This window comes from Macaca thibetana, chromosome 4 (genome assembly GCF_024542745.1).
Source record: "Macaca thibetana thibetana isolate TM-01 chromosome 4, ASM2454274v1, whole genome shotgun sequence".
Lineage (NCBI taxonomy): Eukaryota > Metazoa > Chordata > Mammalia > Primates > Cercopithecidae > Macaca > Macaca thibetana.
Genome location: NC_065581.1, coordinates 34,438,380 through 34,453,056, shown reverse-complemented (window position 1 = coordinate 34,453,056; position 14,677 = coordinate 34,438,380). Strand labels below are relative to the sequence as shown.

At 54.7% G+C, this 14,677-nt stretch overlaps 1 protein-coding gene across 1 annotated transcript in view; it reads right to left on the bottom strand.

Annotated features, from left to right (window-relative positions):
* ITPR3 (inositol 1,4,5-trisphosphate receptor type 3) overlaps positions 1–13,270 on the bottom strand; it is a 76,622-nt gene extending 63,352 nt beyond the window's left edge. The window contains exon 1 of the mRNA XM_050787539.1: positions 12,900–13,270. Coding sequence (XP_050643496.1) covers positions 12,900–12,988 — 89 coding nt within the window. The 5' untranslated portion in view covers positions 12,989–13,270. The remainder of the gene's footprint in view (positions 1–12,899) is intronic.
* Between the last annotated feature and the right edge of the window lie 1,407 nt (positions 13,271–14,677).

Genomic DNA, 14,677 nt, shown 5'->3' with positions numbered 1-14,677 from the left:
TTTGCAGGGTCCCACAGTGCCCCCAAGCGCCCCTCACCCGTGTCTCTGTGCAAACTCATTAGGCCTGAGGGATCCCATGAAGGTGATCTCCGGCGACAGCGGGGCGGGAGGGGACGGGAGGGAGCGTCGAGTGAAGTCATTAATAGATAAGCAAGAAAGCTCTTATCAGATGAGCTGTCGGGAGACCTGGGGCCAGAGGGAGGCCCGAGGGCCGGGACACAAGTTAGGTAAGTTTGGATGGAGAGGGACCTTCACCGGGCGAGGCCAAGACCTCTCCATCGCCGCGTGGTGGGGGCGGTTCTGGGTCCGCGCAGCGCGGGAGAGCTTGGCCCTGGCCCCGCCCCGCGCCCGCCCCGCCCCGCCCCGCCCCCCGGTGCTCTGGCCCCGCCCCCAGCCTGGCCCAGCCCGCGAGCTCCCGGCGCCTTGCCCCGGCCCCGCCCCCGCCCCCGCGGCGAAGCGAAACTCGCGGCCCCACGTGCAGCCTTCTCTCCCGACGCGCCGCAGCTGCCAAGGGAGGGCCAGCGCGGCCTCGCCCCGGCCTGCCTCCGACTGCGGGCCGCTGCCAGGACCCCGCGCCTCCGCCAGACGCGCCCGGGGGCGGGGCGGGTGATGTGCCGCTTCGCCCGCGCTTTCCTGCTCTCCCTGGCTAGTCTGCCCGCGTAGGGCGGCCCCGGGGGACCCCTCCCCACCTGCTGGCACCGACGTCGCTGGCCTTAGCGCCCCACCCCGACTCTTCCTTATGGCGGGCACCTGTGTTTATCAAACTAGCCGGACCACAGGTGCCCTGCTGAGTGCGCACCTGGCGCTGAAACCAGAGCCCGCGCTCTACAGGGGAAAGTGGCCGTGTCGCTTCACCCCTCTCTCCCCAAAGCCTCCCCACAAGGTCCCTCCACCCACAGGCCCCGCAAAAGGCCTGTTTCCACCCTCTACCAGCCCACCGATCTCACTGTCCAGACTCTACTAGGATGACACCCCATCCCACTCCTGCCATCTCAAGGCCAAGCTGAGGCTCCCGCGTGGTTCGCCCACCTACGCCCACCACCGACATCGCCCCTCATCTAGAGGCCGGTGGTACCCCAGCCAAGATCACAGAAAAGCTGCCCCTCCATCGGGCGACTCTATAGTTTATCAATCGTTTTTACATCCAGTATCTCATTGTGTTCTTACCACAGTCCAGTGTGAGACCCACAGAGTGGATGGAACCCCTGAGCCACACAGCTGGTCAGAGAATGGCACAGACACAACCCAGGTCTCCATCTACTCAACAAACCTCACTACGCGCCTACTATGTGCTGGGTGTGGTCCCCACCCTCCGGGATCTCCTGCGACCATGCTGAGTGCGGAGGACAGGAGCCCTGTCTACACCTGTGTGTCCCCTTCTCCCCTCCATTCAGGACCACCCCAGCAGAGGCTCAGGAGCCCAGAGGACAGTCCCTACAGTGCGCCTTCCATCCACTGGGAGGCACAAGACCAGTCTGAATAGCAGAAGGAGCCAGAGGGCTACAAGGAAAGGGTCCTGGCTGGAGGCCTGTGGGCAGGCAGGGCTGTTCTGGGTCCTCTGGAGAGGAGCTGGTTGACAGCTTGCTCTAGGGTTGGAGGAGTGCATAGTCCCTGAAATGCCCACGGGGTCTACACCCCAAGACCTTGATCTGAGGTAGGAGAGGAACACAGCTGCATCCCATTCTACCCCATTCCACCCAGTGTGGACTTTGAAATCCAGGTGGGCTCCAAGGGAAAGGCAGCAGGGCGGGTCAGTGCTGTCTGGAAAGATTAGATAAGGAGGAGGAAGGGAGCTAAATAGAAGTGGGGCAGGTGACTATCAAGGAGCCTGACTCAAAACCTGCACCTACCAGCTTGGCCACCATCAGAGCACCATGGGAGGGGGAATGACAGATTGGGAGAATGACAGACTGGGGAAATCCCCGCAGGACCGTGAACAACCCCCCTCCCCCATTCAGCTGTGGATGAGAAAACTGTCCCTGGGGCATGGAGGAGAAACTGATCAGCCCAGGTCACACAAGTTAACGAACAGCAAGTTCCAGATCCCAGGTCTTCTGGCTCCCAGCCCCAGACACTGGCTGTGGGCGGAGGATTACCCGGTGCGAGGCAAGAAATTGAAGGCACAAACTGTTTCAGTATAATAAGGAAAAGAGTTAGAATAAGAATAGTCATAAGACAAATTAGATATAGAGATGATCATGGACAATTAGTAATCATTATTATAAACATTATTAATCTTCAGCTTTTAATATTACTCTTTGTTGCATTACTAATACAACCTAGGAATAACCAGCGGGTATAGGGTCAGGTGCTGAAGGGACATTGTGAGAAGTGATCTAGAAGGCAAGAGGTGAGCCTTCTGTCACGTCTGCATAAGGGCCGCTTGAGGGCTCCTTGGTCAAGCAGTAACGCCAGTGTCTGGGAAGGCACCCGTTACTTAGCAGACCATGAAAGGGAGTCTCCTTTCTTTGGAGGAGTCAGGGAACACTCTGCTCCACCAGCTTCTTGTGGAAGGCTGGATATTATCCAGGTCTGCCCGCAGTCATCCAGAGGCCTAAACCCCTCCCTGTGGTGCTGTGCTTCAGTGGTCACACTCCTTGTCCACTTTCATGCTCCTCCCGTACTCCTGGTTCCTCTTTGAAGATCGTAGTAGATAGCAGTAGAAGGAATAGTGAAAGTCTTAAAGTCTTTAATCTTTCTTATAAGTGCAGAGAAGAAAACGCTGACATATGCTGCCTTCCCTCTCTGCTTCAGCTACCTAAAAGGGAAGGGCCTCCTATCCTGTAATCACATGACTTGCTTCACCTTGTCAATCACTCAGAAGATTCACCCTCCTTACCCTGCCCCCTTGTCTTGGATACAGTAAATATCAGCGAGCCCAGTCGTTCGGGGCCACTACTGGTCTCCGCGTCTTGATGGTAGTGGTCCCCTGGGCCCAGCTGTTTTCTCTTTATCTCTTTGTCTTGTTCCTTTATTACAGTCTCTCGTCTCTGCACACACGGGGAGAACACTGGCTAAGCCCCGTAGGGCTGGACTCTACAACTGGCCACCACTCCACAGATGCAGGCCAGCCCCAAGGACGCCACTCCAACAGCAGGCACTGTCAGAACACTGGGATGCGCTGGTGGTGGGTGGAAAGCCTGGGGAGGCCCTTTCTCCAGATAGCCAAAGTCACACCTACTAGGCGGAATGTTAAGAGAGGAACCCGGATTCACTGGTTGGGGCTTCTGGCTCATCAGAGAAAAGAAATTAACTCCTGCATCCCTGCAAAAGCAACCATTTCCTTTGCCTCTACATATCTTTACCAAGAATCCACCCTGTGCCAACAAGGGGCCAGGCAGTATATGGAACATATGGAATTTAAAAACAAGTACAGCTAAAGCCTTCAGAAAGCTTAAAGTCTAGAAAGGACAATAAGCCACACACGCAGAGAACCCCAACAATAGTCTCTCCAGGAAGAATGGAGATAGCAAGAACAACTAAACTTGGCCCAGTAGAAATGAAGGTCGAGGCCAGTGTCCCAGCCTGCCTCTGCCACAGGCCTGGGTTTCTGGCTGTCAGCGTCAGGCAGGCTCTCTGACAAGTCCTGGGGTCTCTACAGCGGTGCTGGGTGCATGGGAGGACATATCAGTAAGGCCAAGGAGAAGAAAGACAGGGATCAGGAGACCAAAGGGAAAGCTGGGAAGAGAGGGAGAAAAGGTGCAACCATGGGCCACCAGCCAGCCCTTGCCTCATATATTTGGCCTGCCAACCCCAGGCTTGTCTCCCACTCTCCATAACCCAGAACTGGATTCTCAGTCTTTCTCACTTGACAGAGTAACTGAGGCTGTAGGACCCTCAGCAGGGCAGACCTTCAGGCCAGCTCGCCCTGCCTCCAAACCTCTGCAGAGCTCTCTGGGACACAAAGCAACAAAGGCAGCTCTGACAAATCAATCCAGAAAGTGAAGCAGCCTACACCACAACCCCGCCTTGCCAGAAAATCGGTGTTCATGGTGGAAAAGGAGATGGGGGCAGGGCACTGTTTTAGATTAAAGGAAACTGAAGAGGCATAAGAAAATGTAACACGAGGACCTTGACAGGATCTCCGTGGGTTTTTTTTTTTTAGACGGAGTCGTCTCGCTCTGTTGCCAGGCTGGAGTGCAGTGGTGCGATCTCGGCTCACTGAAGCTTCTCCCTTCTGAGTTCTAGTGATTCCTGCCTCAGCCTCCAGAGTAGCTGGGATTACCAGTGCCAGCCACCACACCCGGCTAATTTTTGTATTTTTAGTAGAGACGGGTTTCACCATGTTGGGCAGGCTGGTCTTGAACTCCTGACCTCAGGTGATCCACCCACCTCAGCCTCCCAAAGTGTTGGGATTACACGCGTGAGCCACCACGCCGGGCCTGACCATTGGTTTCTTTAAATCAGGATCCTAGGCCGGGTGCAGTGTAATCCCATGCCTGTAATCCCAGCTCTTTGGGAGGCTGAGGCAGGCGGAACACGAGGTCAAGAAATCGAGACCATCCTGGCCAACATGGTGAAACTCCGTCTCTACTATATAAATACAAGAATTAGCTGGGCATGGTGGTGCGTGCCTGTGGTCTCAGCTTCCGCTTGAGCTCAGGAGTTCAAGGTTACAGTGAACTCTGATCATACCACTAAGGACAATGGGCACATCTGACTATGGATTGGGTCCTGAATGCTATTAGGAAACTATTTTTTTTTTTTTTTTTTGAGACGGAGTCTCGCTCTGTTGCCCAGGCTGGAGTGCAGTGGCGCAATCTCGGCTCACTGCAAGCTCCACCTCACGGGTTCACGCCATTCTCCTGCCTCAGCCTCCCGAGTAGCTGGGACTACAGGCGCCCGCCACCTTGTCCGGCTAGTTTTTTGTATTTTTAGTAGAGACGAGGTTTCACTGTGTGAGCCGGGATGGGATGGTCTCGATCTCCTGACCTCATGATCCGCCCGCCTCGGCCTCCCAAAGTGCTGGGATTACAGGCGTGAGCCACCGCGCCCGGCGGAAACTATTAATTCATGTGATCACAGCACTGTAGTTACATAGGAATGTATAATAAAATATTTAGAAGTGAAAAAGATGCAATGTTTATCATAAAATACTTCAGCAAAAAATACATGTATCAAATGTGACCACTGTAAACAATGATTAAGTCTAGGTGGTAAGCAAATTAGTGTTCTAAATGGTTCTCGCTACTTTTCCTGAATTATATTTATGCCTCAGGCTGTGAGAGCATACGTAAAGGCCATAGCCACCATAAGTAAGTGACCTGTAAAGTCTACCCACTGCCATGATCATCATCATCATCTTTGAGACACAGACTTAATTCTCCCTCCCATTACCTATATCACCCCCATCATCTATTTCTAGACTCGTGCTGGAGAAAGGGCTCTCCTGCACTGTGCAGGAAGGGCTAATGGCTGGCTGGCTGAGTGACGGGAAGAGCAATTTGTTAACCAAATATGCACAGGTGTCTGCCTCAAGCACCTGCAGCTGCTCCTGGACTGAGATTTGTGTTCACAACCCCTTCTGGCTCTGCCCACCTGCTGGCCAAAAAAACATACCACTCTGATCATTTTACTTCCTCACTGAAGCCTCTGCAGTGAGTTTCTCCTGACTGCCTCCCCAAGTGGAAATCCCTCTGTAATGTGGCTCCACCCAGTTCCATCCCCAGCCCACACCCTGGACTCACTGTGTTGTGAACGCCCAGCCTTATTTCTGCACCCACAATTTTTCTCACAGTCCCTAGCCTGAAAGGCCGGGTAACCTTCTCTCCTCAGTCCCCTGCCGCGTGACTCCAAGCTCTCTAAGCCAGGGGTCCTGACTGCAGGGAATTGTGACTGCAGGTACAAATGCTGGGTGCCGTTGGCACCTTTCGCATGTCCAGCCTGACATACCCAAGGGGCTCAGAGCTCACATTCAGAGGCCTGTGATGAACTTAGTAGAGATCTGGGTTCTGCTTTCCTCCTTTCCCAACCCCAGGTTTCCTCCCCTCCACTCACACAGTCCTCACTCCTAGAGAGGGGTACCCCAGCCCCACATGGGGTGAAGTCTAGAGAGCAGGGCTGGGGGTGGACACGCAGGGACCCAGGCATGTGTGCAGAGGTCATCCAAACCCAGAAACCTCCCCACAAGTTGAAAGCAGAAAGCTGGTATGGCCCCACCTAAAACTCAGCATACGTCCCCACCCCCAACCCAAGCCACCGCCCCAATGGGCCAAGCTAGGGAGGGGATGTGGGGTCAGGAATGTAGGGCAGGGCAGAGTGTGAGCAAGTGGCTCCAGCAGGATTCTCTCAGGCCGGCAGGATTCAGGCCAAGGAGCTGGATGCAGCCTGAGGACCTGGAGTCCCAAGGTGGACGTGTGGCACTGGTTCTAGGCTGAGCCAACCCTGCGCCACCCCCTCATCCCTTCTCCATCACATCCTCGCACTGCCTGGGAAGTGCCTGACACCTAATCTTAAGGGCAGAGGCTGTTCTTACTCCCCACATGCTAGTGCAACACTCACACATGACACGAATCGGGTCTGACCCTCTGTGGCACCGAGTTCTGTTCCCATACCCCTCCACCACTACAGAAACACAAAAAGTTAGGGAGCCTAAGAGTTAAAGGTGTACCCTGTCTTTGATCTCCATTTCTGGAAACGTATTACCTGAGAGGATAACTATAACTAGACAAGTGTTCAGGCATGTATGCACTAGGATGTTCAGGGCAAATTGTTCTTAACAGCAAAAATTTACAAACAGCCTGAATGCTGAATACTAGAGCTGCTTAAATAAATTACGGTACAGCATACCATGGCTGTGCAGCCGTAACAATGGTGTGTTGGCATGGGAAAATACAGCTCACTCTACATATATCCAAAAAAGGACGGGGTACAAAGCCATACGTGCAGTTTGATACTGTTTGTAAACGTTCATTTATGAATATAAAAGGCTAGAAGGTCACAGAGAATGTTCATGTAAGCCATAGTGGTATGACAGATCATTTTTTTGAGTTTTTCACATTTTCTCCAAAGAATGTATATTTTTTTTAATCTGAAAAATATATATATTTTCAAAAACTGAGTTGCATGGATTAGGCTAAGACCAAGACTCTGCCTTGGGGTACAGAACAGAAGTCTAACATCTCATTCCAGTGAAATCACAATTAAATGAAAGCCAAGCCAGGCGCAGTGGCTCATGCCTGTAATCCTAGCACTTTGGGAGGCCAAGGCAGGCAGATCACCTGAGGTCAGGAGTTCCAGACCAGCTTGACCAACATGGAAAAACCCCATCTCTACTAAAAATACAAAAAAAGTAGCCAGGTATGGTGGCGCACGCCTGTAATCCCAGCTACTCAGGAGGCTGAGGAGGGAGAATCGTTTGAACCCGGGAGGCGGAGGTTGTGGTGAGCTGAGATTGTGCCATTGCACTCTAGCCTGGACAACAAGAGTAAAACTCTCTCCAAAAAAAAAGAAAAGAAAGCCAAAGCAGGTCTGAAATCCACCCAGGGAATGCTGTCAGCAAGGGAAGGGCAGTCCTCCACTCCTGGAATTACATGTGTCTCAGAGACTTAAGGCTCAAAGGGCCCCACTGCACAGAATGGAACAAGCTGGACCTGTGCCTTGATTACCACTGATTCTCCAGTGCCTAAAACAGTGCCTTGCCTAGCACATGGTAGATGCTTAATAAATGTTTGTTGAATGACATTATGAAGTCTGATGAGGGCAAAGAGATGGGCCTTCTGGGCTGAAGGGCAGGTAGACCTAGCAGGCAGGCTTCCTCACAGCCTGTCAGCCTGGGAGGGCCCCCAGATCAGGGATCCAGGCCCTAGGTACTTATTAAAACCACCTGGAGAACTTTTTAAAACTCCAACACCCAGACCCCAGCCCTAGAGATGGTGATTCAATTGTTCTGGTATGGGACTTGGGAGCTGAAATTGTTTGTTTTTTTTTTTTAATCCCCAGGCGATTCTCAGGTACACGCAGAGCCCCTTAGAGGATAATGCAGGCCAACAGAAACTCACTCTGAGAAGGCAGGGCCTTGTTCAAAACACCCAGCAATGGCCAGGCACGGCGGCTCATGACTGTAATCCCAGCACTTTGGGAGGCCGAGGAGAGAGGATCACTTGAGCCCAGAAGTTTGAGATTAGCTTGGGCAGCAGAGGGAGACCCTGTCTCTATAGAAAATACAAGAACTACCCAGATGTGGCAGCACATGCCTGTAGTCCCAGCTACTTGGGCGGTTGAGGTGGAAGGATTGTTTGAGCCTAGGAGGTTAAGGCTGCAGTGAGCCCAGACAGCACAACTGCATTCCAGCCTGGGTGACAAAGACCCTATCTCAAACAAAACAAAACGGAAACCACCCAAAAAGTTGGTGACGGAACATGAGACAGACACCCTTCCTGAGAGCTATGCCTCTGAGGTTTCTGACCTAGGGATCCTGAGCCTGGAGACCTGGGGCTTCCTCTATATTTACCCCCATACTTTTTGGGTCCTGACCTCCAGGGAAGTAGGTCAGGCTGGCAGGTAGACAGGGAACCCCATGGGTAAGAGGCAGCGTCCCCTACTCACTATGATTACTCAGCCCTGGGTGATCCAGGTCCAGAGGCCCTGAGAGCTCCAAATGAGGCTCCAAGGCTGAGCCATGGGTGGGCAGAGGCACTGTGACAAATGTTGAAAGCTTAGCTCCAAGACCCAGTTCACCTGCACTCCCCCAGTTTACTGTCTGTGGGTCTGGGGCCACCTCTCCAGGTACTCAAAAGAGATCTTCGCCAGGCACAGTGGCTCACACCTGTAATCCCAACACTTTAGGAGGCCGAGGCGGGCGGATCACCTGAGGTCAGGAGTTTGAGACCAGCCCGACCAACATGGAGAAACCCCGTCTCTACTAAAAATACAAAATTAGCCGGGTGTTGTGGCACATGCATGTAATCCCAACTACTCGGGAGGCTGAGGCAGGAGAATCCCTTGAACTCAGCAGGCGGTGGTTGCGGAGAACCAAGATTGCCCCATTGCACTCCAGCCTGGACAACAACAGCGAAACTCTGTCTCAAAAAAAAAAAAATGAGGTCTTCAAGAGATGACTTGAGATCCTGACGGGTTTACCCTGTGTACCCAAGGCAAGTTCTCCCTAGCCACTGGCCTAAGGCCATATTAAATCATCCACTTTTTGTTGGCCCTGATCAGCTACTCCAGCCCTGGCCTCTGATGCTCCCACCTGTGGTGAAGGATAAAGCAGTGGCATTGGCCTCGCTCTCCTGCCAAAAACAGGTGTGGGCCTGCTTTCCTTTGCCGGCCAGCAGTCTCAACCACTCCTGGATCCACTCCCCAGACTCCTCCCGTCCTTCTCACCCAGAGTTAATGCACAATCTTCACCAGGACCTCTTATTCGCCAGGAGGCTCTAATTGGCCTCCTCCACTTTGCACTGAAGAACTCTGGCCAGAATCTGAAGATTGCCTCTGCCTCCCTCCCTAACCAATGCCCCCTTCCCATCTCCCAGGTGACCTGGCCCATCTGCCCACCAAGGCCACCCCTGCCTTCAACACATTCATTTTTATCCAGCCCTTACTGGGAACCTCCTGAGGCCTACACACTGGGCACTGGGTTAGCCCCGGAATTCAGTCAAATCAGCCTACGGGTTCACAGACATGGGCACCAACGGCCTCGGGAAAAGCAGAGGGGACCAGAGTTAAGAAAGGAGGCAGAAGGATTCTGAGGTGGATGAGGCAGAGAGAAAATCACTTAGAGCAACACCCCTCACACTTTAATGCACCAGTCCCCTGGGGATCTTAATAAAATGCAGATTCTCATTCAGTAGGACTGGGAATGGGGTCTGAGATGCTGCATTTCTGACAAGCTTCCTGGTGACGCTGAAGCTGCTGGACTGATTACTTACAGCACTTACGAATCATTCCTTCTTTGACCTTTAAGTTCCAAGGAAGCAGGAAGCACAGCTCCCTTAATCGCTACCAAGTCCCCAGCACCCAGTACAGTGCCTGTGGACCGGCTAAATATATGAATGGTGTTAATCCTGGCAAGGTGCCCAGCATTCCTGGGCCTACAGGGAAGCCTCCAATGTGAGGAACACCAGAGAGTGGTTTGTACAAAGCAGACAAAGCAGTTCAAAAGCATAGAGGACAAAGGGTTAATTCTGCCCTAGGGGTAGGGAAAGCTGGATTTCTCAAAAGAGGCCACTTTGCATTAAGCCTTAGAGGGTGGGACAGATTTACCCAGGTGGAGACTTGCTGAAGGGCGGGAACAACCCAAGAGCAAAGGTAAAGAGACTGAGAGCACGGGACAGGTTGCAGTTGTGTGGTGCACCTGGAGTTCCAGGTGTGGGAAGGTAAAAAAGCCCCAGAAAAGTATGATGCAGACATGCACAGGCCGATGTTAGAAAGTCATGCTAGGAGGGTGGACGCCCGCTGGTGGAACATCAGGAGATGTTGGAGGTGTTTGCAGGGGGAGGGCACCCTGGCATAGAAGGGCTTTCTAGAGGTCACCAGGATCTGTCCCAGGATCAAGGTAGACTGGAAGAAGCAGTTCCTGGGGCAGGAAGGGCCAAGGTGGGAGGAAGTTATGGAGGTAACAGAGAGAATCCTGGCCGGGCGCGGTGGCTCAAGCCTGTAATCCCAGCACTTTGGGAGGCCGAGGCGGGTGGATCACGAGGTCAGGAGATCGAGACTATCCTGGCTAACATGGTGAAACCCCGTCTCTACTAAAAATACAAAAAACTAGCCGGGCGTGGTGGCGGGCGCCTGTAGTCTCAGCTACTTGGGAGGCTGAGGCGGGAGAATGGCGTGAACCCGGGAGGCGGAGCTTGCAGTGAGCCGAGATCACGCCACTGCACTCCAGCCTGGGAGACACAGCGAGACTCCGTCTCAAAAAAAAAAAAAAAAAAAAAAAAAAAACAGAGAGAATCCTTTGTGAGGGAGTGAGGCCTGCACGAGGGTAGGGGAAGCAGCAATAAGACGTTTTCCCTGATTCTGTTAAATCTCACAGGTGCTAGGCAGGGCACAGTGGTTCACACCTATAATCCCAGCACTTTGGAAGGCTGGGGTGGGCGGATTGCTTGAGCTGCGGAGTTGGAGACCAGCCTGGGCAACATGATGAAACCCAGTCTCTACAAAAAAAAATACAAAAATTAGCCAGGTGTGGTGATGTGCCTATAGTCCCAGCTAGTTTTGGGGGCTGAGGCAGGAGGATTGCTTGAACCCCAGAGGTCGAGGTTGCAGTAAGCCGAGATTGCATCACTGCATTCTAGCCTGGTGACAAAGTGAGAGCTTGTCTAAAAAAAAAAAAAACTCACAGGCGCTTGAAAATCATCACGTGTTTAGCCCCAAGCCAGGCACTAAGCAACAGAGGTGGTCGTTTCCCAAAAGTCCCTGGTGCTCTTCAGACACCAAGAGGGGACTTCCACAATATTTCCCTATGTCCCTCTCAGCCCCCACACCCTCTCCTCCTTCCCTCAGCTTTATCAGAGGTGTTTACTCTGTACCTACTATGGGCAGCCCTGACGTCACTAGCCCTAGTCACTGCTCTCTGGAGGAGGCATGCACAGATGCTGGCCCAGATGTGGCTCCACCCCCATCCTCTAGGGAGCTGGGAAGAAGTCAGATCTAGTGGAAGTGGGGACAAACAGCCAGGGATTCCACATGTGAAAGGGAGGGCACCAGGAGGGACCTGGATGGTTCTGCGAGAAGGCAAGCAGGGCACGCTGGAATCCCAGGTGAGAACTCCCTGCTGGCAGAGCCAGCCCTCCAATCCCACAATCCATTCCCTTTACACCAAGATGAAAGCTAAACTCCCAGCAACCCTGGGAGAGACCGGTGACCCCTCACCTCCCAGGCTTGGGGTGAGCCGGGCCCTGTCCAGCGTCAGTCCTGAGCTGAGGATGCCAGGTTGTCCTCCAAGGCCACCAGAGAGAAGGCACCACATGGCTGGCTGGTCCCACTGAGTGGGTCAGCAGAGGAGGGTGAGTGTACCCTAGAAGACAGCCACGTGTGGTTGGGAGGATGATACAATTTAACCCAGGCCCCCGGAATGAAAACAGGACAAAGGTAGCAGACCCTGCCCTGGGGCCTGGCTGGAGACACCACAGTACACTCCCATCCAGCAAATCACCCAGCTGCTCCTCTGAAGATAAACCCTTCTTCTCTGCCTAATTTCTCTGCTGCCCTATCTCTGCTACAGGCCTGGCTCTCTCCAGGGACATGAATTGATTCCCTGTTCATCCAGCCCAGACCCTGGGAGGTGGCGGCCAGAATTAATTAATGTTTGTGAAGTGCTGGAGAGAAGTAGAACCAAGGACCCAAGGGCGCCAGATGACCCGCGCAGGAAATTGAATGGGAGAGGCGGGGAGAAGGGGCAGCTGGCCAGGACCTTGGAGCCTGGAAGGGGAGGGCTGAGAAGACACTCCTACTGAAGCTGGGAAGAACAGGGAGAGAGCTGTGAGGAGAAGGTGCGACCCCTCAAAGGCACCACGGGATCGGTAATAGAGGATTACGGGCTCCAAACTGAGCCTGCCCACCCCCCACAGCTCCGCCCTACCCTCAGAGCCGGGCACGTCCCGGGCCGGCTGCCCTCCCCCAACTCAGCCTCCAGCCACCCACCTGCCCGCCCCCGCGACCACCTGCAAAGGAAGCTTCGGCCCCTCCGCCCCCTCCAAAGGAGTACGAGGGAGGGTCGAGGCTGCGCCGAGGGGGCCGTCTCCTGCCAACTCGAGTAGGGCGCCCGAGTCCTACCTGAGCAAATACTTCACTTCCTTTCTCTAAAAGAAGGAGGCGAGCCGTTCCCCGCTCCTTGAGACTAGGGGGACGTCCAGGCCCTCTGTCAGGGGGCGGTGACGGCTGGACGCACGCAGCTGGCACGAGGGCCCACGGTGCCCCCTCTTTGCCCGCGCCCCTCTGGAGCTCGGCTCACTCACCCCAAAGTGCTGATGAAGCCATTGACGGAGCCCTCGGCGTACAGGGAGACGATGTCCCCGATGTGAAGAAAGCTGGACATTTCACTCATGGCTGCGGCCCTCCGGGGCCCGGGGCGTGAGGGGCGCCTAGGGGCGCGTGGCCAAGCTCAGTGCGGAGGACTGAGGCGTCCGGGGGGCGGCGAGGGGCGCGCCCCCACCTTGGAGCCCGACGCTAGGTGCGGCCGGGGCGGGCTGGCGGCCACGGGAGCCAGGAGGCTGCGCGGCGGGGCCCGGGGTCCGGGTGAGGAGGTGCCCACGTCTTGGCGCGCCCGCCGCCCGCCCGCCCCGCCCGGCCAGCGCGTACCTGCAGCGTAGAAGGAGCAGGAAGTCTGGGGCCACCACACACATGCAAATCCCGCCCGGGAGGCGGGGAGGCCACACCCCGGCACCCCCCCCCCCCCCGCCCCGGCAGCCCGCCCGCCGGCACCCATGTGCACCCGCCCGCCTCCCGGCGCCTCGCGCTCCTCGCGCGTCCTGGGCCCGGCCTCCCGGACGCCAAATGCGCCGCCAGCCCTCCTGATCCCCAAAGGCGTCCTGCACGGAAACGGGGAGCCCCCGAGTCTAGGGGGCTTGCGGAACTGCCATCCCTGTGAGGCCCAGGCGTAGTGGGGAGTTCTCCGCCCTCGGGGTTCCCGGACTATCTGCACCCGGGCCCTCGGCTGGCTAAGAGCCAATGCAGGCGCCCGCGGAAGGGGGAGTCCAGCTCTCTCCGGCGGGCGCCACCCCCGAGCCGCTCGCGGAGGACGCGCCCTGGAGCGCCCTGGCCGCGGCCGCCCTGCGGCCACCGCGCGGTCTCCGCGCCCAGCTGAGAGCAGGCTAGCGCCCAGAGGCGCGCTCATCCCTTTGCAGAGCAAATTCGGGATTAATTATTCTCAACGTGGAAAGTCTTTTCATTGCACAATAGAAAGTGCTCAGGCTTGGAGGGGAAATGAAGCAATGGGGTGGGTTTTGTTTTTTTTCTCTCCGCATTCCTGTGTACAGAGCTCCAACTTCCGAATCAGTTCAGCCGCTCCCTCTCCAGGAGTTGGCTCCAAAACTCTCTTGGCTCCTTACGTCTTTCCTTTCAAAAAAAAAAAAAAGCAGGGATGAAAATTACCTTCGCTAGTTGATAGCACACCCAAGGGCTAACGATGCCAAGTCTGGGTGCCGGCCCCCTTGGATTGACCCGCTGCGGCGGCGCCTCCAGGCTCTGGCTCCCGAAGTCCTGCCCTCAAATTCGCGTCCCTGGCTCGCTTACTTTCTGTTCTGTTCCCCGGTGCTTGGGTGTTTGCTTCCTAGTCCTTTATTTGAACGCCTAAGATAGGGTGCCCATTGCCACTGCCATTTGATCACTTTTGGTCCCTTCGGACCCTCCACCCCCACTTCCTGAGTTGTGGGGGGCGTTTGTCCCTGTGATAAAGGGAGGAGGGGACTCGGTGACTGAAGCAGGAAGAAGAGAGGCTAGGGGAGGGGTGGAGACAGCTAAAAGCAAAGAGACAGCTGCTGACCCTGCGAGGAGAAGAGCCCCAGGCAGTGGTTTTTTGTTGTTGTTGTTTTTTGTTTGTTTGTTTGTTTTACGAAGACCCCAGGAACGATATGCGAGGGAAAGACACCTCCAAGATCACTAAGTACCGTGTTTTACAGTTTTGTTTTTTCACCACGGCAAACAGTAACAAGTTTTATAGCAGAGCAGTCCACACCTTCAGCTATATATAAGCAAAACAATAGTTCACCAAACAATACTTACTCTTATGACCTTT